This window comes from Oryctolagus cuniculus, chromosome 7 (assembly GCF_051225735.1).
Source record: "Oryctolagus cuniculus isolate XC-2025 breed Fujian yellow rabbit chromosome 7, ASM5122573v1, whole genome shotgun sequence".
Lineage (NCBI taxonomy): Eukaryota > Metazoa > Chordata > Mammalia > Lagomorpha > Leporidae > Oryctolagus > Oryctolagus cuniculus.
This window is the reverse complement of record NC_142873.1, coordinates 62,627,461-62,652,143: the sequence shown is the minus strand read 5'-3', so window position 1 is coordinate 62,652,143 and position 24,683 is coordinate 62,627,461. Positions and strand designations below refer to the sequence as shown.

The window sequence follows — 24,683 nt, the reverse complement described above, 5'->3', positions numbered from 1 at the left end:
TGCAATGTCAGGATTTCATTCTTCCTTCCCACTGAATGATATTCAAGTGTGTTTATGTACCACATTTCCTTTATCCATTCATCCATCAGTGGACACCCAGGTTGATTCCATACCTGGGCTATTGTGAACAGTGCTGCAATGAACAGGGGAGTGCAGGCATTTCTTTCATATGCTGATTTCATTGCCTCTAAATATATAACCAGAAGTGAGATAACTGGGTCACATAGTCAATCCATTTTTAGTTTTCTAAGGAATTGCCATAATGGCCATACTAATTTGCATTATTGCACTCCCACCAACAGTACATAAGTGTTCTCTTTTCTCCGCATGCAGCATTTGTGAGTTTTTGTCTTTTCGATAATAGCCATTCTAACTGGAGTGAGATGACACTGCATTGTGGTTTGGATTTGCATCTCCCTGGAAGCTAGTGGTCTTGAACACTTTTTCATGTATTTAGACGCTATCAGCATTGTTGTTGTTGTTGTTGTTGTTGTTATCCTATCCTTATACAACGTGGAGAGGAAAGTTCTGCCCAGACACAGGACTATAGGAATCAGCCAGGCAAGCCAGATTCCTTCTTGCAGAAAGGTGAGGTGGGTCTGGAGAGGCAAGGCGCTCCCAACTCGTGACGGAGAAACAGACAGGTCAGCGGGGCGGGGCAGACATGGGCATGGAGAAGAGAAGGTCAGGGAGGCACCACTTCCCTGAGGATCCCTCCCTTACATCCGCACACAGCCCCGCAGTGCAGTGACCCCCTGCTGGGCGGGCCACCTGCTATTCCTTAGGACCTTTGGAGCCCAGTGCCACACTACAGGCTGACTTCCTCCAGGCAGGGCTGTGCCTTTCTGCTCGTGAGATAAATAAATTCTGTTATTTCATGAAGGTCCTGAAAGAACAGGTATCCTGCCACCCCTAAAAGAGACCAGGACTGCCGGCGCTGTGGCTCAACTAGGCTAATCCTCCGCCTTGCGGCGCTGGCACACTGGGTTCTAGTCCCAGTCGGGGCACCAGATTCTGTCCCGGTTGCCCCTCTTCCAGTCCAGCTCTCTGCTGTGGCCTGGGAGGGCAGTGGAGGATGGCCCAGGTCCTTGGGCCCTGCACCCATATGGGAGACCAGGAGAGGCACCTGGCTCCTGGCTTCGGATCAGCGCGGTGCACTGGCCATAGCAGCCATTGGGGGGTGAACCAACAGAAAAGGAAGACCTTTTTCTCTGTCTCTCTCACTGTCCACTCTGCCTGTCAAGAAAAAAAAAAAAAGAGAGAGAGAGAGAGAGAGAGAGACCAGGACTTCCGAGGCCGTGATTCCTGGACCACCAGAATGCTACATAGCACTCCTCTCTGCACAGGCCCTCCTGATTCTCCTGCATGTCAGACTGTCACAACCACTGAACACCCTCTGTTAAACCACAATAAAACCCAAAACCTGCATGTTGACAGGAGCCATGACGGCATCTTTTACACCGGACCCACCGCAGCACCTATCAGAAGTTCTCAGTGCATATATAGTGACTGGTGAAGATTAAATATTTAAAGGATGGAGAGTCTGGGACTCCCGTGCCCAGACTCAGAGGGAAGAGCTGAGGGCAGAGAGCCAGGCACTTAGCGTCACCAAGCTTCATCCCCTCTCGGGGAAGGGAGGGGCTGACTGTCCCAGAGACTTTCAGTAGTCTGCCAGCACCGCAGGCTTAGATTTTCTCAAGGGAGATATAAATGGGCTCTCAGAGCCTCCTGAGATCCTGCCCATCTCAGTTCTTGCTCCCCTTGGTTGGGAGCCTGCAGCAACACCTCTTCCATCTTTTTCCTGTGCTTTAAGAATAGGAAGCCCACCAGGCAGGCAGTGCGGTCTTCCTGCCTCAGCTCCTCCCCCCAGATTACCCACGACTGCTTACATCTCTTTCCTTCCAGGCAGGCACAAGAAGAGCCCTTCTGCAGCCAAGGGCTCATCCTTCTGGCACTTTCTGGATGGTGCTTATTTCTCTCCCAGGCCCTTCCTACCCTCTTCCCCTCCCCCCTCAAACACATTTCCTCAGCTGCTACATTAATCAGCATCTCTTACCTATGTACTTTTTTTAAGTTTAAATATGTATTTATGTTCACTTTGTTTGAAAAGCAGAGAGACCTGGACAAATAGATCTTCCATCCACTGGTTCACCCCATTGAAACAGTTACCCTAAACTTACCCATCTCTGGGTTAACAAGTCTTAAAAGACAATTTCCTTATTGTGTTCACTATCCTACAGCACTTGGCCATCATGAAACCCTTCTCTTCCAGTAATTTCTGGGCCAACACTCTGCATTGCCTCCTGTCCCTGTGGCCATTCCTCTCAGTCTCCTGTCAATGTTCTCTTCCTACTGCTCCCTTTAAGCTTCTTCCCCAAATATTTCCCATTCCACAAGCACTTCTCAACCTATCTTCCCCATTGCAATGACTTCAGCTGGATAATAATCTCTCCATCAAAGATCTTGCTCTTATTTGTAGATGATACATCCACTTGCACATTGGACAGATTTCCCCTACATGTCAGAGAGGCAACTCCAACACAGCATGCCCATCATGGAGCTGCAGATGATATGCCCTGTGCTTATGCTTGTTCAGGAACCAGAGTATCACCCTTGAGTCTTCTCTTCCTCACCTCCACATCCAATCAGTCCGTGAGCTCTGTTGATTCAATTCCCTAAATATTTTTCAGTTCATTCCTTTCTTCTCTACTCCCCTACAGACATCACCTCACATAGGGGATCACCATTTCATAACTGGATTATTGGCATGTGTCCTTAGAGAGTCTCTCTACCTCTGGTCCAGCCTCACTCTCCCCTATCACCTTCTCCATTTATTTTCCAGGTTGATCTAATGAAAAGTAACTGTGCTGGAGCCCGGAGTGGGTTAAGCCGCTGCCTGTGACTCATCTGTGTTCCAGCCCCAGCTGCTCCTGTTCCCAACCATCTCGCTGCTGATAGCCTGGGAAAGCAGTAGAAGATGGCCAGCCATTGTGGCCATCTGGAGAGTGAATCAGCAGATGGAAGATCTCTGTCTCTCCCTCTCACTCTGTAACTCTGACTTTCAAATAAATAAATAAATAAATCTTTAAGAAAAGTAACTGTACTCATTTCACTTCTCTGTAAAAAATGTTTCAATATCCACACCCAACATTCAGGACGAAATGGAGACTCCTGTTCCGCTTGGCTCTGCCTGTCTGTGCAGCCTTCTTTGGTTTCATCTTCAGAGATGCACCCCACCGCACTCTTTCCTACGTTTCTCACCACATACTGCTGCTTCTGCTTACAAAACCATCCTTCCCTTCATCTCAATGGCCTTGAGACTTGAGCAGGCTTGGGTTCAAATTCCAGTTCCAGTAGTTGTGTCTTTCCATTCATTCCACAAGGATTTAATGGCACTGGGCAAGGTGCTGGGAATAGAAACCTGGAAAGAAATAGCTGCTGCCTAAGGAAGCTCCCGGTGCCACAGAGGAGAGGGTAAGAACTGGGGTCATCAAAATTCAGTGGCAGATCTCCTAACAGAAGGAAACAGAGCTATCCATAACAATGCAGGAAGTCTCCTGATGCAAATAACTTCCGAATGCAGTCTTGAAGGACAGTCACCACCACATGACACCCAGAGGAATGGTGTGTGTGTGTGTGTGTGTGTGTGTGTGTGTGTTGCTGGTGCAGGGAGGTGATGGGGGTAGGGTAGTCAAATATGACTGTTGCTCTATGGATGTGCTGAGCTAAGCTTGACATAACTCTGGAATGTGCAGGCAGAGATAGAGCTGTAGAGATGAGAGGAAGGGTGTTTGAATGGTGGGCACCTGGTACACAGGTGGAAGCTGAAACCCCTGCACTATACACACACCCTGTCAATGAGAGCACAGCCTTATCCCTAGCTGATGAGGTATCTGAGCGAACTACAGGCCAAGATGAAAATACCCTTTTTTCAGTTCTCTAAGCTACTAGCTATTCAGTGAACAGAACCTATCTGAAGTGAGTTTGCTAAGTACTCAAGGAAATTTGAGAATACATTTGGCATGATATTTACCCTGAAGTTATTTGGAATTCACTTGGAAAACAATGGATTTTTCCATTAGCCAATGGGAAATGAGATGGTCTGCAATTTTACTCTTCAAGGAGGCTGCCCGCCTCAGGCACTAGCTATACTTGGGAAGCTTGGAAAAGGCAGGTGGCCAGAAGAGAGTCCTAAGGGATGAATGGGCCTTCAGCAGGAGGGGGCAGAACAGAACCATGATAGGCCCCAGAGACCATGAGAACACTACATCACACTATGCAGTGAGCTTTCTCTCGGTGTCTAGGGAAAGTTAGTTTGCAGAAATCAGAATATTGCAAAGAGGGCTCAGAAAGGAGCCTGGATAGACAGAAGCAGAGGATGCCTGTTTGTTTCCAGGGTAAGAATTCAACAAGTGGCATCAAAGTGTTCTAATACACAATAACCATGGACTTAAAACTAAACTCCCTGCAGATTGAAAGAAAGGCATATGCTTGAATATTTATTTCCTTTAAGCCAGCCTTGGCTTTCCTAACACAAAATCTAAGTATGTGGTGAATAAAACCTGAAGGCATCTAAACCACGAGCCTTTAGTAGTTGTTACTTGAATGCTCATTCAGCTAAGGAAAGCATTCTTCCCAAGGACAGATTCTCGTAAGGTCCTGGCAACTAGATTTTCTCCACCCTTCTATTTGCCTCTCTGTTTCCTCAGCCAAGAAAAGGACACCACTACACTTGCAGTCTTCTCAAGAGTGTTCTGCTGCTCAAGAACAAAATTCCCTCCAGAATAATCTAAAATGGATTTAAAACAACACAAAAATATGGATAAGAGTTCAAGGTCCTTAGGGTCTGTGATAAACAATAATGGAATAAACAAGGGGAAAAATAGACGTGTGGCTGCTCAACTGGACAGGTCTGCCAATGACCATAAAGAGACACCCTTCTAAAACTCACTACCGTATCCCCTCCTAACACCGGGGGAGGCTGTAGCGATACCCTAAACATTCTAAGTTAACCAACCCCAGAGGCAAGTTGACTCAGAGGCAAATGGCATTCAGCCAGCACCGCCTGGGCACTTCCCACACGCCAGGCTCAGTCCCAGGACTGGGACACACTGGGACGAAACCGAGCTCTGCCCTCTGGGGGCTTTCACTCCACGTTCAGCTCTGTTTCCAGGCAATGCAAATTACATGAGACTGCAGCTTCAAAGTGCTCCTTCCAGAGCGTAGAGGGGGATCCTTCCACCAACCTAACATTACTGTGCTGCTTCTATTCAGGATTCAAAACGAATGCAATAAAAATCCACCTTTCCTTGAAGAGCTACTTAGAAAGGAACACAAAAGTCTTTCCTTATAAATAATCAAGCCATGAAATGCAGATTCCAAGAATTGCATCACGAGGACTCACTGAGTTTATCTCCTTTGAGAAACTCCTCAGAGGGCACATGTGACAATGCATCATGCATTAAGAATCCCAAATGCACCATGCACTACTTTTTAGTGAATCAGCCGACTAATTCTTCCTTGTGAACAGATTCCCCAGGGGACATCAATTACCTGCTCATAGGCCCAGAACTTCACGGCTGTCTCAGGAGCAATCTTAATGACATTTGTCCCATTTCCTCTCCACAGGGAGCGGACACCTCCTTCCTTTATCATCTGTCGAAAGCCGCCAAATATGTTCATTGATTTTGAGCCATGCACCTAAAAACAAGAACAAAATTATATAGAAACACTTGGGACATAGTACTGTCACTGTTCCTAACGTGACCATAAATCAATTTCGAATACTGTTTACGACACCAAGGAAATGTATTTGAAAATGAAATACAGAAGGTTGAGAAACACATAATGATGGGAGGGACTATCACCACCATTTTAGATGCCTGGCTCTGAATCTAAATCCAGAATAACTACCGTCCACAGTGTGGGAAAGCAAAGACATGATTAAAATTAAAATTAATATGAACAATGGCATTCATACGAAAATGTGGACTATGGCTATGAAATTCCTTGGAAATGTAAGCAAACATTTTAAGAGAGACTTTAAACAAAAGTATATTGCAGGTGATGCATTTCGTCCCCACTCTCCCACTCCCCCCCACCCCCATAGTACAGACCTAACTACACAATGAACCTGAAAATGATTTAGATACTATGTACGTCAGAGTCCAGACACACAGTGTGCACAGCCTGAAGCCAGACTCAAACACCGTACCTTCCGTGACATGTCTAGACAGGATACTAACTGCCCAACCCAGTGAGGACTCATGAATTACTTAATGTCTGCCACAGAGGTGGTGATCATTCACATCTACTGGCCCTTAGGACTGATAGTATATTAAAAACCAATGAAAGAAGCCACAAATAATTCAAGAAATCACCCAGCCTTCTGTTTCAGCATGCACAAAATGAATGACTACCATGTAAAAATAAACAAACCAGCAAAACAAGCTGGAAGGTGTTAAAGACTAAACCCCCTCACGACCATGCTAAATCCCTTGTGGCCAACATGTGATTGAGCCCCAACGGGGTCTGCAGTAGTCTGCACACACCACGCCATGGCAATGCCGGGAAAGTTGTTTGTGGAGACCCCACAGGGCAGGCAGCAGAAGCCGTGCGTTGCCAGTTCCCCAAACTCAGCGCAGTGCACTTCACTACTTGGCTGACTCTAATCAGTATCTTTTCCCTGTAATGAACCCTGACCACGAGTATAACAGCTTTCCATGATTTAAGTGAGTCTTTGTGGTGTCTCAAACCTACAGGTGGGTTTGGGAACCCCCACTCTTACAGAAACTAGAATCCAGCAAAAATCATTTTATTTTAAATAAACCAATTTCACAGTAAAATATGAGAAAGGAAAGGAGGCTTACTCAAGTTCTCTCAGACACTCCACTATTTTTCCTAAAGAAAAACACGTATGCCAACTCCCTCCCCTCTTTTCTTGAAAGCACTATCTTTGCCCCTAAATAAATGAGAGTATTTAGATGCATTTTTGAATGGGTGAGAGCTTAAAATATTGCCAGAAATATTTTTGTACAGAAACTTAAGTTCAAGCATTAAGTAATGCTGCCCATAGGCATAACAAACACAACTCTTAAAAGTATTTTTTAATCAACTGCTGTGTTCCAACAGGTGGTTCTGTGTATCTGACATTTTCACAGACCTGACTCACAAGCAAATTGTCTAATTCTCATGAGCATCCTTTTTGGAGATTCTCACTCAGAATTAAGGAGAAGGAAGCCTCCATGGTTCCATGTGTGTGAGAACCACGAACTTCACTGGCACAGATACTACATTGCTTGGCCAATCTGCTGCAAGGGAAAAGTTACTTCATTCTCTGGGCCTCAGTTTCCCTACTGATAAAATGAAGATACAGTGTCTGCTTTCCTGGGCTCCTGTGAGGACTGAATGGGTTACCGCAATGAGAACCAAATAATTATTTGGTTATTATCCACTTTGGGCAGCTATAGTCAACCTGTAAATCTAGGTCTTTATCTGCTAACTTCAGCTTCAGAATAATTAAAAAATTTAAAAATTGGGACCAGCGTTGTGGCACTGCAGGTTAGGCCGCCACCTACAATGTCAGCATCCCATATGGGCGCTGGTGTGAGCTCCCTCTGCTCCACTTCCAATCCCGGCCCCTGCTGGATGTGCCTGGGAAAGCAGCGGAAGATGGTCCACAGGCCCCTGCCACCCACGTGGGAGATTCTGATGGAGTTCCAGCTCCTGTCTTCAGCCTGTTTCAGTCCTGGCCATGGCAGCCATTTGGGGAATGAAGCAGTGGATGGAAGATCCCTCTCTCTGTCTCTCTGTGTAACTCTGCTTTTCAAATAAATAAATAAATCTTAAAACAAAATTTTTAATTACACAAGGATGTAATTTTTTATAAATCACAAGATCCCAGATTTCAGAAAAGTCTCATTTTTGATAAAGAACCTAAAAGAGAAATAAAATTGAAATAATTTAAAGAGAACAATACAATAACAAGAGACTCTTTTATTAAACATTGAATAGTCACACAATGGCAAAGATGAAAAGTTTCTTGCACACACACACCAACAATTTAAGGTCTGGCAGAATACTGCAGCACTTCCATGAGCTGAATTTAGAAGTAATGACAATAAAATAGTCATTTTTTTTTTTCTTTTAAGATATCAAAGACCATGACTGAGAAATCTTAAAACTTCTTCTTCAAAGCACCACATTTCTCCCTGCTTCGGAATCCCTGGGACAAGCTCAGACACAGACACAGAGCTCACCTGCATCATGACTTTCAGGCGATCCAGGGGGGCAGTGCTGGTTCGCGACACAGCCCCGGCAATCCCTCCGGCCAGAAGCTGCCTCCACCACTGCCCGGACTTTCTCTCCTCTTCTGTGAATTCATCCGGAATAGTTAAACTATCCCCTATGTCGATTCCCTATTAAAGTGGGGGGAAAAAAAAGATGCCGTGCACCTTCAATTAAAAACTGATACTCATAGAAGTTTTTAGTTCCAGAGAAGAACACATGTTGTTGTATGGTTGAGATCAACTTTACTCCTTGGGATTTATGCCAACCAGCTTCAGCAGAGAGAAGACTACGAGACGTCTACTCAATGCTAAACAAAACATAGTATCAGCTCACGAGAGGAAATTCCACAGCAACTGCACATGTACAAAACTAACAGTAACAACTACAGCTTCCTTCATAGATGCAGAGTAACTTTTCTCCTCTTTGTCAAGGTCAGAATGAGAGGCCAGCATTTGACCAGGCATAGTGAACCCTTTTTTGTTAGCACTTTTCATAATGCCAGAAAGCCACAGCTAACTGGTGAGGGCATCTTTAAAGGAATTAGCTTGTCATTTCTTCAGAGATATTCTCTTTATCTAAAAAGTATATTCCTCATACCATGATACACATTTTAAATATGTAGATAAAACTAAAAATACTATAAATGTGAATTTCCCTAAACTCATTTCCTATGTTGACTCTAAATATTTTCTAATGAATCTGACTTGTCACTTAAAGCATGCAATGGATTCCACAAAAAATTTAGCTAACAGGAAGGTACTGTTGGAGGGGCTGCGCCATGGCTCACTTGGTTAATCTTCCGCCTGCGGCTCCAGCATCCCATATGGGTGCCAGCTCTCTGCTGTGGCCTGGGAAGGCAATGGAGGATGGCCCAAGTGCTTGGGCTCCTGCACCTGCATGGGAGACCAGGAAGAAGCACCTGGCTCCTGGCTTCAGATCAGCGCAGCGTGCCAGCTGTAGTGGCCATTTGGGGGGTGAACCAACAGAAGGAAGACCTTTCTCTGTCTCTCTCTCTCTCTCTCACTGTCTAACTCTGTCAAATTAAAAAAAAAAAAAAGGAGAAAGTACTGTTGGAAAGCATCACTCCACCAATCTATTCTGAACATGACTATGGCTGGAGAGGAACAAAGAGCCTCAATGATAATGGTTTTCTAACATTTTTACCTAAATGATTTTAGCATAAAAGGTTTTATAGGCAAGAGTGTACAGGTAAGGAGTTATGCTCTGGTAGCTCCCCTCTCACCCTTCATTTCGTTATTAATAAAATGGACATGGTAGCCTCAACTGTTATCAACTGCCTCCAAAGATACAATAAAAATCATGTAAATAAAACTTCACGTTTTTCCAGGCAACTGGAATACAAATACAAGATAATTTATACTCATGATTGAAAAGGCATTCAAATCAGCAATTATTAGTAATCCATGGAAGCTGGTGGGCATGGTTACCAGTAGCAATATGAACCCCTGGCTTCATTTAGTGCACAGTAAATTTACAGAAATCCCTGAATGTGTGGAGAAGAGAGGCTCACTAAGAAAATACCATCCCTATGGAAAGTTCCCAGCGCTTTCCCGGGGCAGACTGAACAGTCACGGTACTTTATTTTCACCAGTGCATTTTGGAAGAGTATTAATGAGACAATCCAACTTGGATATTCTGTGCAATACAAACCGGTGTGAAGAGCTGGGCAGCATAATCAAAAAGATTCAGTAAATGATTATTATAAATGCCTCATGCCCGAGACTGCCAGGCAGTCTCACTAAACAAGCTAAAGTTTCAGAAGGGAACTTTGGTCCTATCATCAACGGCCAAGGAAATAAACCCGCAGCAATCAGGAGACGTGGAGATAATTCAGACAACACAGGACCAATAAAAGTAAAAAGCCGAACGCTGAAATGCCAACAAAAGCCAGGCGGCCCATTGATCTGGGCGCTATTTCTTCCAAGTTTTGAGAACAGCTGTGTTTTATGCAGTCTGGGGGTTAAGATACTCTAAATCTACAACCCACAGAATGATCAGAATGCTACAAGGAGCTACCCACACCTAGGCACCCTGCCCCTCAAGGGTTGGAGGGTCTGGGGGTGAAATCTGTACCCATGGCTTCCAGCTCCAAGTGAGTTCACCTATCAGGACACAGACATGAAGTGTGCTTACAGTAGAGTGTTTCCAGAACCGGATGATTTCTTCAATGTCTGCGACAGGGTTGAATAAGAAGTAGTCTCTCCATTCATTCCAATCCACCGTCATTGTCCCGTCAGCATCAATGCTGAAAAATTTTAAACACGATTAAAGAACAAAACAAAGTTGGTGAATGAAATATCACCGTTGACCATTGTGCAGAATGGTGGTTACTCTTCCAGCTTAATATTCTTATTAAATGTTAAATCCCACTTATAGGTAAAGGTTGTTGGAAATGGCAGAAAGCATTTTACTGTCTTGCCAGGTAATTCATCTAGGTAAACATGGATCCAGAGATTACACAGAGAGAGCTCACCAAAGAGTGCTCTCAACACTCTGGCAAGCCCTAATCAATTAGCTATCAAACATAAAAACTGGAAGGTAAAAACCGTGAGGTATGGGGCAGCGCTGTGGCCTAGTAAGCTAAGCCTCCATCTGTGGTGCCAGCTTCCTATATGGGCACCGGTTTTAGTCCCAGCTGCTCCTCTTCTGATCCAGCTCTCTGCTATGGCCTGGGAAAGCAGTGGAGGATGGCCCAAGTGCTTGGGCCCCTACACATGTGGAAGACTCAGAAGAAGCTGTTGGCTCCTGGCTTCAGATATACCCAGTTCCAGCCATTGCAGCCATCTGAGGAGTGAACCAGTAGATGGAAGACCTTTCTCTCTGCATGAGAAATCAGGTGCACCAGCACCATATTTGGCAGTCTCTCCTCTTCCTAGTTATCTGCAGAGCTACTCCTCCCCTGTCCCAAATCTAAAATCCCAATGGGTCCATCTCTGGCTCTGCATTATGTGTCACTTATCTACTTGTCTATTTGTGTAGCAATTCCACGGTCTTAATTACAGTTTTATGACAACTCTTGATATCCAACAGGACAGGCCCTAAACTGCTAATGTTTCTTGAAAAATGCCATGGTTATTTTGGGGTCTAACATAGGTATATATTTTGAGATCCAGTTTGATCTCAAAAAAAAAAAAAAAAAACTACATAGGTTTTTTTCCAGTAGCAATGAATTTCTATTGTGCATTTGAACAGAAGGCATATCTCTTCTGTACTGAGTCTTCTTTACTATCTTTTAATTTAATATTATAAGTTGCTCTGATAAATGTATTGATCATGACGCACTGTTTTTACATACAGCTGATTTAGTTCACTAATATGTTCCCTAAAGTTTTACACTTAAGTCATAAATTATATTGACCTCTCATTTCCTGCTTTCCTTACTTATTCACCATACACAAAAGATAGGACAGTGTACTTCTATTGTGGAAATGTTTGTAGATCTGCCCTTCAACAGTTAGCAAGAACCATCTGGGGCTGAAGTTTCCTTTATAGGAAAAATTTTAATGCCTGATACAATCTCTTTAATTGTTCAGGCACAGTGGACTATTTCTTCTTTGTTCTGATAAGTTACATGTGTTTTTTAAAAAATCATCTATTGCATATTTTCCATTTTTGATGAAATTATAATATTTTATCTTGTTAAGATTTCTAATGAACCTATTTGCAATTGAACATAATTTATTCACATCCCATTTATCTTCAGCAATCACTTCAGAAATTGGTCTTTCCAACAACTAGCTTTTGGCTTTGCTTATCTTGTCACTACATATTTGCTGTACAGTTCTATTTTCTTTATTATAAACTTCCTTCCTCTACCTTCTTCAAAATTATTGTGGGGCTGGCACTGTGGCATAGTGGGTAAAGCCCCCACTTGCAGTGCCAGCATCCCATATGGGTGATGGCTCGAGTCCCAGCTGCTCCACTTCCAATCCTGCTCTCTGCTATGGCCTGGGAAAGCAGTAGGAGATGGCCCAAATCCTTGGGCCCCTGCACTCACATGGGAGACCCGGAAGAAGCTCCTGGCTCCTGGCTTCAGATCAAGGCAGCTCTGGCCATTGTGGCCATTTGAGGAATGAACCAGCAGGCGGAAGACCTTTCTTCTCTCTCTCTCTCTCTCTCTCTCTCTCTCTCTTTTCTCCTTTTCTCCTTTTCTCTCTGCTTCTGCCTCTCTGTAACTCTACCTTTCAAATAAATAAATAAATAAATATTTTAAAAAATACATTATGGACTCTCTTCCCTAACTTAGCACACTAATTTTCATCTTTAATTATTCTTTAATAAAACCACTGGGACTATAACATTTGCCTAAATATCATCTTAGAAATATACCATTTGTGGGGCCGGCACTGTGGTGCAGTGGGTTAAAGCCCTGGCCTGAAGCGCCAGCATCCCATATGGGTGCCAGTTCTAGTCCTGGCTGCTCCTCTTCCAATCCAGCTCTCTGCTGTGGCCTGGGATAGCAGTAGAATATGGCCCAAGTCCTTGGGCCCTTGCACCCACTTGGGAGTCCTGGAAGAAGCTCTTGGCTCCTGGCTTTGGCTGGTGGAGCCAACTGGGGAGTTAACCAGCGGATGGAAGACCTCTCCCTCTGTTTCTACCTCTCTCTGTCATTCTTTCAAATAAATAAAATAAATCTTAAAAAAAAAAAAAGAAATATACCACTTGTTTTAAAATTTTCAAGTTTTTAAGTCAAACTACCTGTGAATGTCCACTTATGATTTCCTCTTAGAACCATAAGTTACTGAGAAGTATCATTTTTGGAAATATTGGCAGTTTGTATAACTCATTTCCATTGTTGACTTCTAATTTAACACATAATGGTCAGAGAAGATAGTCTTTGTGATACCAATTATTTATAATACATTGAGTATGGTCTTATGGCCTACTGTGAAATCAATTGTTAAACATGTTCCATATGTACCTGAGAAAAAAATATTTGTACCTTTTCTAATTTTTTGGTATAATATTCTGTTATATGTTCATCAAACTAAGCTTATTTATTTAAATCTTTTTGCCTTCATTGTTTTTTCTCTGCTTGACCAACCAAATACAAGAAGAAATGTGTTAATATTTCACTATATCGACATATATATGTATTGATATAGATATATTAATTCATCCCCATAATTCTATCAACCAGATCAATTTTTTTCTATATTTATGGTGACAATTATTATTTTCATTTTCAATTATTTAAAATGTGGTGACATTATTTTCATTAATGCTTTTAGCCTTATATTTTCCTGATATTAATACAGCCACTCCAGCTTTCTTTTGGTTAGTTTTGCTTTCTTTCATCTGACAGTCTTGCTCTTCCAATAACATTTACCTTGGTTTTTATTTTATCATGCATTAAAATCCACTGTAGGGGGCAGCATTGTGACATAGCAGGTAAAGCCATCACCTGCGATATCATGTGGTTGCTGATTTGTGTTCCAGTTGCTCCGCTTCCTATTGAGCTCCCTGCTAACATCCTGGGAAAACCAGAAGATGATGATCCAAGTGCTTGGCCTCATGTCACCCACATGGGAGAACCAAATGAAGCTTCTGGCTCCTGGCCTTGGCTTAGCCCAGCACTGGCTCTTGGAGCCATCTGGGGAGTGAACCAGTGGACGGAAGATCTCTCTCTCTGTTTCTCGCTCTCCTTCTTTTTCTGTAACTCTTTCAAAATAAATCTTTTTTAAAAAATCTACTGCAATTTAATTGGCATCATAAAAAATTTAATATGGCTTTCATCCCTATGGAGAATAATGTTTTCAATTTTTTATATTGTCATAAAAGTTTCAGTATGAAGATAACGTAATTCAGATGTACCCACACCAAACTGAGAAAGTCCTGACTGACCAGAGATGATTCCCTTTTAACTTACTCTTCACCCATTCCCAGACCCCTGGGAAAGAAGATAAAAACTTTATTTAGACTATATTATTTGACAGTAAGGAATGAAAAAAATAGTATTGGGCATATTTTGGTGGGGTTTGAACTTATTTCTACCATCTCCCCTTTCGCTTCTACATTCCCCTCTTTCTTTGATTGTCTGATTTTATACTTTGCTTTTCCACTTCTTATCTCACTACTTTGAAAGTTATACACTCAACTCATACTTTTAGTGGTTTCCCTTGAAATTTCACCATGTACACATAACTAAATCTAAAAGTGCTGTTTGACACAGCTCTTCTGAGTCAGATAATAATCTTTTTTTTTTTTTTTTTTTTTTTTTTGGACAGGCAGAGTGGACAGTGAGAGAGAGAGACAGAGAGAAAGGTCTTCCTTTGCCGTTGGTTCACCCTCCAATGGCTGCCGCAGCCGGCGCGCTGTGGCCAGCGCACTGCGCTGATCCGATGGCAGGAGCCAGGTGCTTCTCCTGGTCTCCCATGGGGTGCAGGGCCCAAGTACTTGGGCCATCCTCCACTGCATTCCCTGGCCACAGCAGAGAGCTGGACTGGAAGAGGAGCAACTGGGACAGTGCCCAGACAGGGACTAGAACCTGGTGTGCCGGCGCTGCAAGGCGGAGGATTAGCCTAGTGAGCCACGGCGCCGGCCAGATAATAATCTTAGACCTAGTATAAACTACTGTTGTTCAGTTCACTAACTGACTATGATTATATTCATGGCTGGTTCTAATGGAGCACTCGACCAGCCCAGAGACCACCAGCAGAGAGACAGCCCACCATGGTCAGGAAAGCACCTCCAGAAACACTGCTCAGCCCATTCTCCAAACCCAGTGTGGACACGCACACCTGCCTGTCTGCCTTTTCCTCTACCCAGAATGTCTTTCCACCCAACTTTACACCAGGGTAACCTCTATTTATCCTTCAGTATTTTTTGAAGGTCTGCTATCACAAAGAAAGTGTTAGTATTGTGTTCGTTTTATTTGTTTATTTATTAAAAGTGGGGGTGGGGGGGGAGAGAGAGAGAGATATCTTCCATCTACTGTTTCACTCCCCCAAGTATCCACAACAGCTGGGACTGTGCCAGACTGAAGCCAACAATCAAGAACCTAATCCACATGTCCCATGTTTGTGGCAGAGACCCAAGTACTTAAGCCATCGCCTGCAACCTCCCAGAGTACACATTAGCAGGAAGTTGCAATCAAAAGTAGAGCTGGGAGTAGAATACCGGCATTCTGATATGGGATGTCCAGTGTCTTCATCGCTGAGCCAAATCAGATAACGTGTCCTGTACCCTCAAAATTTATGAGGCAGTGTGAAAGACAGATACTACACAATAACAAGCATTAGCTAACATTCATTGAGCATTTTCTAGATATTGTTCCAAGAACTGCAAAGTTAACTGACTTTATCCTTATAATAAGTCTATGTACTTACTACAGTCTGCTTTACAGAGATGCCAAAGATTTTGTCCTAGGCTACAGAGCTAATAAATAGAGTGGAATGATGTCTATAAACCCATGCATTCTAACTCTAGAAACTATACTTACAACCACTGAGCTACACAAAGCAGTCAGTGGTTACAAACCACAAGCTGCATAGATAAAGAATAACTTGGGCAAAGGTGGGAGAGGAGCTAATTTAGATAGGATGATTCATCTGTTTGAAGTTGCCGAACCATCTCAAAGTTCCTACAGGGTAAGGAAAGGGCTCAATCTCTTAGGCAACCAGAAGTGCAAACAGAAGCCCCCAAGTTAGAAAAGACTTCAGTGAATTCAAACAAGTGAAAAAAAATCAGTTGGAGTACAATTAACAGATTTCACACCTGATCAGCTTAACGTCTTCTTTGAAGAGACAGAATATCCAGTTGTGAAGAGAGAGGGAAGCAGGAAGAACACAGCACACAGCTGCAGTGGTCACTGATGGGATGGAAGACAATGGTGGCTGGGGTAGATACACAAAGCTTCAGACCTGGGGTCAACTGAGAATAAAGGCATTACATTTCTGGCTACAGTTCACATAGCTTCATTCCTCTCTAGAAATGGTCGATGGCCTCAAAGGGCAGGGCTAAGAAGGGCATCAGCAGCATGTCTCAGGGTTAGGGGGAGAGCAAGGGGACTCCTGAAAGGAATTGGATCAAGAGGAGACAGACGGCTGGTGGAAATGCAGAGCAAGCAATCTCTGCACCACAAGCCAAGTGCAAAGGAAATATGTAAAAGCTGGAAGAGGACCAGAAGGGAGCATACAATGGGGTGGGTGTTGGGCAAGTGGTAAGATGCCACTTGAGATGGCTGCATCCCATTCCCAAGTGCCTGGGCTTGAGTCCCAGCTTCACTCCTCATTCCAGCTTCCTGCGAATGTGCACCCTGGGAGGCAGCAGGTGATGGCTCAAGTGGCCAGGCCCCTGCCATGCACATAGGACACCTGGAATGAATTCCCAGATCCCAGCTTCAGCCTGGCTCAGCCCCAGGTGTTATGGGCATTTAAGGAATGAACAAGTGGATGGGAGATCTCTGTCTGTCTGTCTCTGTCTCTCTGCTTTTTAAGTAAAAATTAATCAATCAATTAATTTAAAATTATTTAAAAAGAGAAAGGAACATATAGGCATTTGAGACCCAGAAAGGACAAGACAGCTACAGCAAGATCCTGAGAGGGAGTGGGTTGCCAAGGCAGAACGGAGATGAATTAGGAGCTGGGGCAAGGAGTACAAAGCTAAGGTGAAACATGAGTCACCAGCCAGAACACTAAAGTCTTCAAGGATGGAGGGTTGGGGGGGCAGGGGGGAGACCAATTGGCAGGTGCCAAGGTCCTCAATAAACCTGGGGGAAAAAATCTAGAAGTAAGAAAATATGAAATGAGATGGAGATAAAAGTCAAAAAGAAACATGGATTTTCATTCGAGGGCAGATGATAAATAGGACCTCAGTGGCCCACACATTGAAAACATGGACCTCGGCAGTTATATTTCAACTGAGTAACTCCACCCTTCTGTGCAGATGACCTGGCTACACCTGCTTCCATCAGCACCTTTCAGATCTCTGGGACATGGAGGGAGAATGCAGTGGTGGAAAAAAAACTGGCATGTGGAGTTGCATGAGTCACATTGATGGCTCAGCCCTTGAGGGAAGGCCCACAGCTCCCAACATTGAAAATCCAGGTCATGGGGCTGGTGCTATGGCCTAGTAGGTTAAGCATCTGGCTTTGGTGCCAGCATCCCATATGGACACCAGTTTAAGTCCCAGCTGCTCCACTTCTGATCCAGCTCCCTGCTGATGGCCTGGGAAAGCAGTAGAAGATGGCCCAAGTCCTTGGGCCCCTGCACCCACATGGGAGACCCAGAAGAAGCTCCTGGCTCCTGGTTTCATATTGGCCCAGCTCAGGCTTTTGCAGCCATTTGAGGAGTTAACCTGCGTATGGAAAAACTCTGTCTCTATCTGTGGCTCTGCCTCTCAAGTAAACAAATAAATCTTTAAAAAAAAAAAAAAAGGAAAGAAAAAGAAAACCCTGGTTACATTTGGCCTTTTAAACATTTTGCTAGTATTTTTAGTGAAGGAGTAATAAACATTAGTATTAAAAATAGCCAAGTGGGGCCGGCGCTGTGGTTCAGCAGGTTAAAGCCCTGGCCTGAAGCGCCAGCATCCCATATGGGCACCGGTTCTAGACCCGGCTGCTCCTCTTCCGATCCAGCTCTCTGCTATGGCCTGGGACAGCAGTAGAGGATGGCCCAAGTCCTTGAGCCCCTATACCCATGTGAGAGACCCGGAAAAAGTTCCTGGCTCCTGACCATTGTGGCCATCTGGGGAGTGAACCAGCGGATGGAAGACCTTCTCTCTCTCTCTACCTCTCTCTGTGTAACTCTGTCTTTCAAATAAATAAAATAAATCTTTTAAAAAAATAGCTCGGCATTACCAAAGCATACACCACTCATTAATCATCAGGGAAATACAAACTAACACCATAGTGAGAGGCCACTTCATACTCTCCCTGTGTTAGTCAGGGTTGCCTAGAGAAACAGAATCAACAGATGATTAAAATCAAAAGCTGTGAGGTCAACATTGTGGCAAAGCAGGTGAAGCTGCCACTTGTGGCACCGGCATCCCCTATCAGGACACTGGACTGAATCCCAGCTGCTGCAGTTCTGATCCCTGCCAATGCTCCTAGTAAATCAGTAGAAGATGGCCCAAGTGCTGGGGTCCCTGCACCCACGTGGGAGACCCAGATGCCGCTCCTGGCTCCTGGCTCTGGCCTGGGCCAGTCCTAGCTGTTGTGGCCATTTGGGGAATAAACCAGCAAGCAGATGGAAAATCAATCAATCAATCAATCTCTCCCTCCCTCCCTCCCTCATTTCTCTCTGTCACTGTGCCTTTCAAATAAATAACATCAATCTTAAAAACAAAAATGAAAAGACACACAGTTAAAGGCAGCACTGTGGATGTGATGTGGAGAAACTGAAACCTTCACACATTGCTCCTGGGATGCTAAACAGTGCAACTGCTTGGGAAACAGCTTGGCAGTTCTTCAAAATGTTAGGCAGATTTAGTATACTGCACTCCAGGCAAATACTTAGGAGAACTGAATACATGTGTTCATACAATACTATGAACATGACTGCTCAGAGCAGTGTCATGGACAGCCAAGAAAATGAAAACAAGCCAAATGTCCATCTATTAATTTATAAATAACATATGCTATATATACATACAGTGGAGTATTAATTGGCCTAAAAAAAGGAGTGAAGTACTTATCTGTGCTACAACACAGATAAACTTTGAAATCACACTAAGTAAAATAAATGAATGAATGAATAACAGACACATAGGAGATGTACAGAAACACAAATCCACAGCGACAGAAAGTAGGTCATGAGTCACTGGGGGCTAGCGGGGATGGGCTACTTTCAGAGGTGAGGAGACGCTCTGAGTTAGTGGTGATCATTGCCTACATCATTGCTGTGAACATACTAAAAACCACTGAACTTTAAGAGTGGACTTTACAGCCTATGAATCAATAAAGCTATCATAAAATAATTATTTATAAAGTTAAGATAGCTACTTTTTTTAATCCTCCACCTTGCGGCGCCGGCACACCGGGTTCTAGTCCCGGTTGGGGCGCCGGATTCTGTCCCGGTTGCCCCTCTTCCAGGCCAGCTCTCTGCTATGGCCAGGGAGTGCAGTGGAGGATGGCCCAGGTGCTTGGGCCCTGCACCCCATGGGAGACCAGGAAAAGCACCTGGATCCTGGCTCCTGCCATCGGATCAGCGCGGTGCGCCGGCTGCAAGCGGCAGCCATTGGAGGGTGAACCAACGGCAAAGGAAGACCTTTCTCTCTCTGTCTCTCTCTCTCACTGTCCACTCTGCCTGTCAAAAAAAAAAAAAAAAAAAAAAAAAAGATAGCTACTTTTAAACATCCACCCCTCTGCTTCCTCCTTTGCTATGGACTGACTTGTCTCCCCTCACAAAATTTCTATGTCGAAGCCTTTTCCAATGTGCCTATATTTAGAGACAGATTCTCTAGGAGGTAATTAAGGTTGAATGAGGTCCTAAGGGAGGGCTCTAATCCGATAGGACTGCAGCCTTATAAGAGGAAGTGAGAGTGATCTCCTTCCTGTTCTCTCTCTTCTTTCCTCTCCCTGCTCCTGCTCCTGCTCCCTCTCTCACTCCCTTTCCCCCAGACACAGTAACAAGTTGGCATCTGCAAACCACAAAGAGAGCCTTCACCAAAACCCAACCATCCTGGCACTCTGATCTTGGACTTTGCATCTCCAGAACAGTGAGAAAATTAATTCCTGCCGTTGAAGGCAGCCCGAGCTGACACACACACCTTTACCTATTCTGGATCTGGGGCTTAGAATTTGCATTACTCCTAAAGCCACCAAATGGAATATAGGAATACTAGTTGTGGCCCAAGAGCATGAGGAAGAAACCCTACTGTCCTGGCAGAGTGTGATTTTAGAAGCAGAATGCTCTAAGTGCAAGGTCCCAATGTCAAAATCCTTTTTTCTTCTTTTCATATCTCAGTTTTTCATTCCCTCTGCAGACCTTCCTCACCCAGTGCTCACAAAAGTAACTGTGATGAGCTTTGAGACTTCAAGACTTCCTACTGGGCATCTGCTTATAAAAGAAAATGTGAACACACAGAATGAGGAAAAATGCCACTGGTACAGATGTAAAAGGAGATAAATTTGACAACGAAGTCATTTTGCAGAAACATTTTTAGGTAATGTGGAAACTAAAAACAATCACAAGAATATTACCATAATGCACTCTCCTTTCTTATTTCTGTTATCATTAAAAAAGTGGTCCCAAGAGTTGGACACCATAAAAATAAAAAAGAATCATCAGAAATTACTAAAAAGAGCTGCATTGCCAACAAACCAAGAAACCTAGAAGAAATGAATAGATTCCCAGACACATACAACCTACCTAAATTGAGCCATGAAGACATAGAAAACCTAAACAGAAAACCAAGACAGAAACTGAATCAGTAATAAAGACCCTCCCAACAAAGAAAAGCCCAGGACCAGATGGTTCCACTGTTGAATTCTACCAGACATTTAAAGAACTCCAATTCTTCTCAAACTCTTCAAAACAACTGAAAGGGAGGAAATCCTCCCAAATTCTTTCTATGAAACCAACATCACCTTACACATTCCTAAACCTGAAAAAGATGCAACAGAAAAAGAAAACTACAGACTACTTTCCCTGATGAACATGGACTCTTTCTTTCAAGGCCTCAAAGTGCAGAGGAACAACAGCAGGAGATGTTAAGTCTACAAATGGGCAGTCCTTTTCCCCACCAGGATTCTGAAAGTGACTGGATAATTCATTCTTTCAGGATAAGGAGTGTCAAGATTCATCATATTATTGACTATTCACATGACTGGATAAGAGACAGGGCTCTCCTTGCTAGCACAGAAATAAATACCAGTATGAATCTGCAGAACCCAGAGAGCCCTCTTTGTACTTCGATATGTAATGACTTAGAACAGCCCTTGTTTCAACTATTGAGGAACAGGTGTTTTTTTTGTTTTGTTTTGTTCTTTGGTTTTTTTGGTTTGTTTGCTTGTTTGTTTGTTTGTTTTTTGTAAACTGTTGAACTCTTTACTTAGTACAGAGTTGGTCTTCTGTATATAAAGTTAATTGAAAATAGACCTTAGTGGAGAAGAGGTCTGGGGATGGGAGAAGGAGGAAGAGGAGGAGTGATGAAAGCATGGGAGGGAGGGTGAATATGGTGGGAAGAATCACTATATTCCTAAAGTTGTACTTATGAAATGCATGAGGTTTGTATTCCTTAAATAAAAGGTTTCTTTGGGAAAAATAAAAAATACTAGCTAATCGAATCCAACAACACATCAGAAAGATCATTCACCAGGACCAAGTGGCATTTATCCCTGGTATGCAGAGATGGTTCAACATTCATAAATCAATCAATGTGATACATCACATTAACAAATTTAAGAACAAAAGCCATATGATTATCTGAATAGATGCAGAGAATGCGTTTTATAAAATACATTTTATTTCATGAAAACTCTAAGAAAACTGGGTATAGAAGCAACATTCCTCAACACAATCAAGGCAATTTATGACAAACCCATAGTCAATGTCCTATTAAATGGGGGAAAGTTGGAAGCATTCCCACTGAGATCCGGAACCAGACAAGGATGTCCACTTTCACCATTGCTATTCATTTATATTTATGGAAGTTTTATACAGAGCCATTAGGCAAGAAAAAGAAATCAAAAGGATACAAATTGGGAAGGAGGAAGTCATACTATCCCTCTTCGCAGATGATATGATTCAATTTAGGGGATCCAAAGAACTCCACTAAGAGACTATTGGAACTCATAGAAGAGTTTGGCAAAGCAGCAGGATATAAAATCAACACACAAAAATCAACAGCCTTTGTATATACAGACAATGCCACAGCTGAGAACAAACTTCTGAGATCAATCCCATTCATAATAGCTACAAAAAAAATTACCTTGAAATAAATTTAACTAAAGATGTCAAAGGTCTCTACATAACAATTACAAAACATTAAAGAAAAAAATAGAAGAAGATACAAAAAATGGAAAAATATTCCATGTTCATGGATTCGAAGAATCAATATCATCAAAATGTCCATACTTCCAAAAAGAATTTACAGATTCAATGTGACATCAATCAAAATACCAAGGACATTCTCAGATATGGAAAAATGATGCTGAAATTCACATGGAAACACAGGTGACTCTGAATAGCTAACACCATCTTAACAAAAACAAAGTGGAGGCATCACAATACCAGATTTTAAGGCATACTACAGGGCAGCTATAATCAAAACAGCCTGGTACTGGTACAAAAACAGATGTGTAGACCAATGGAACATTATAAAAATGCCAGCAATCAACCTAATCATCTACAACCAACTTATATTTGATCAAGGAGCTAAAACCAGTCTCTTCAAGAAATGGTGCTGGGAAAACTGGATTTCCACAAACAGAACTATGAAGCAAAACCGCTACCTTACAACTTACACAAAAATCCACTCAAAATGCATTAAAGAACTAAATATATGACCAGGTACCATCAAATTATTAGAGAACGTTGGGAAAGCCTTGCAAGTTAACATAGGCAATAATTTCTTTGAAAAGACCCCAAAGGCACAAACAATAAAAGCTAAAATTAACAAATGGGATTACATCAAATTAAGAAGCTTCTGTACTGCAAAAGAAACATTCAGGAAAATGAAGATACAACCGACAAAATGGGAGAAATTATTTGCAAACTACACAACTGATAAAGGATTAATAATCAGAATATATAAAAAGATCAAGATACTCAACAACAACAAAACAAACAACCCAGTTAAGAAATGGGCAAAGGACTTAAACAGGCATTTTTCAAAAGAGAAAATCCAGGCTGGCGCCGCGGCTCATTGGGCTAACCCTCCGCCTGCGGCGCCGACACCCCGGGTTCTAGTCCCGGTTGGGGCGCCGGATTCTGTCCCAGTTGCTCCTCTTCTGGTCCAGCTCTCTGCTGTGGCCCTGGGAGGGCAGTGGAGGATGGCCCAAGTGCTTGGGCCCTGCACCCACACGGGAGAACAGGAGGAGGAACCTGGCTCCTGGCTTTGGATCAGCGCAGCACACCGGCCCTGGCGGCCACTTGAGGGGGATGAACCAACAGAAGGAAGACCTTTCTCTCTGTCTGTCTCTCTCTCACTGTCTAACTCTGCCTGTACAAAAAAAAAAAAAAAAAAGAAAGAAAGAAGAAATCCAAATGGCCAACAGACACATGAAAAAATGCTCAGAATCACTACCCATTAGGAAAATGCACATCAAAACCACAATGAGAGTTCACCTCACCATGGGAAGAATGACTTTCACTCAGAAGTCAACAAACAACAAATACTGGCAAGGATGTAGGAAAAAGATATCCTAATCCACTGTTGGTGGGAATGTAAACTGGTAAAGCCACTATGGAAGACAGTACAGAGATACCTCTGAAAAATGAATATAGACCTACCATATGACCCAGCCATCCCACTCCTGGGAATTTACCCAAGGAAAATGAAATCAGCATATGAAAGAGTTATTTACACCCCCATGTTTATTGCAGCTCAATTCACAATAGCTAAGACATGGAATCAACCCAAACTGAAGACTAGATAAAGAAATTATGGGATAAATACACCACAGAATACAACACAGTGGCAAAAAAAAAAAAAAATTTTTTTTTGATCATTTTACAACAAAAAGGATGATACTGGAAAACATCATACCTAGTGAAATAAGCTAGTCACAAAAGACAAATACCATATGTTCTCCCTGACCCGTGTAACTATCAGAGCACCTAAAATGCAATCTATAGAAGTGAAAGTGACACTTTGAGAAGCAATAACTTAGACAGCCCTTGTCTTGACTATTGACGAATAGTTGCTTTTTTTTTAATACTGTTTGTTAAACTCTTTACTTAACATAGAGTTAAACATATGTGTATAAAGTCAATTGAAAATAGATCTCAGTAAAAAAATAAGAATGGGAACAAGACAGGGAGGAGGAAAAGGGGTGGGAGGTCAGGTACAGTGGAAAGAATCACCATGTTCCTAAAGTTGTAATTATGAAATGTATGAAATTTTTAACTGTAAAGCTGTATAGTTTTGCATACATTCCTATGGACTTCTTTCTAAGGGTACAGTTTAAAAACTTGCCATGGGACCCCAAATCCCCTTAAGCTGGGTGGTAAAAATACCATCTTAAGTGTTAAGTGATCATATGGATAGGATTAAGTGTCTGGTGATAATAGATAGAATTAAAAAGGAATAAATGCTCCAACATGGGAAGCAGTCCACACAGCAGACTCAGAATGACAATGGCTTTAAGTAGCACTATGACCTCAGAATCAGCCCTTAAGGCATTCTGGTCAAGAGAGCATTTCAGGCACAGAATACCAAGACACTGTGGCAAAAAAAAAAGTCCTACAAAAAGGACCTCAGTGGATGAG

General features: G+C 42.9%; 1 protein-coding gene across 3 annotated transcripts in view; it reads right to left on the bottom strand.

Annotated features, from left to right (window-relative positions):
• The window catches only part of SLC25A24 (solute carrier family 25 member 24), a 65,038-nt gene that overhangs the window by 18,371 nt on the left and 21,984 nt on the right, over positions 1–24,683 (bottom strand). For all 3 annotated transcript variants that reach the window (NM_001082777.1, XM_089336662.1, XM_089336661.1), the window contains 3 exon segments: positions 5,554–5,700; positions 8,259–8,417; positions 10,444–10,555. In NM_001082777.1, the coding sequence (NP_001076246.1) occupies positions 5,554–5,700; positions 8,259–8,417; positions 10,444–10,555 (418 nt within the window).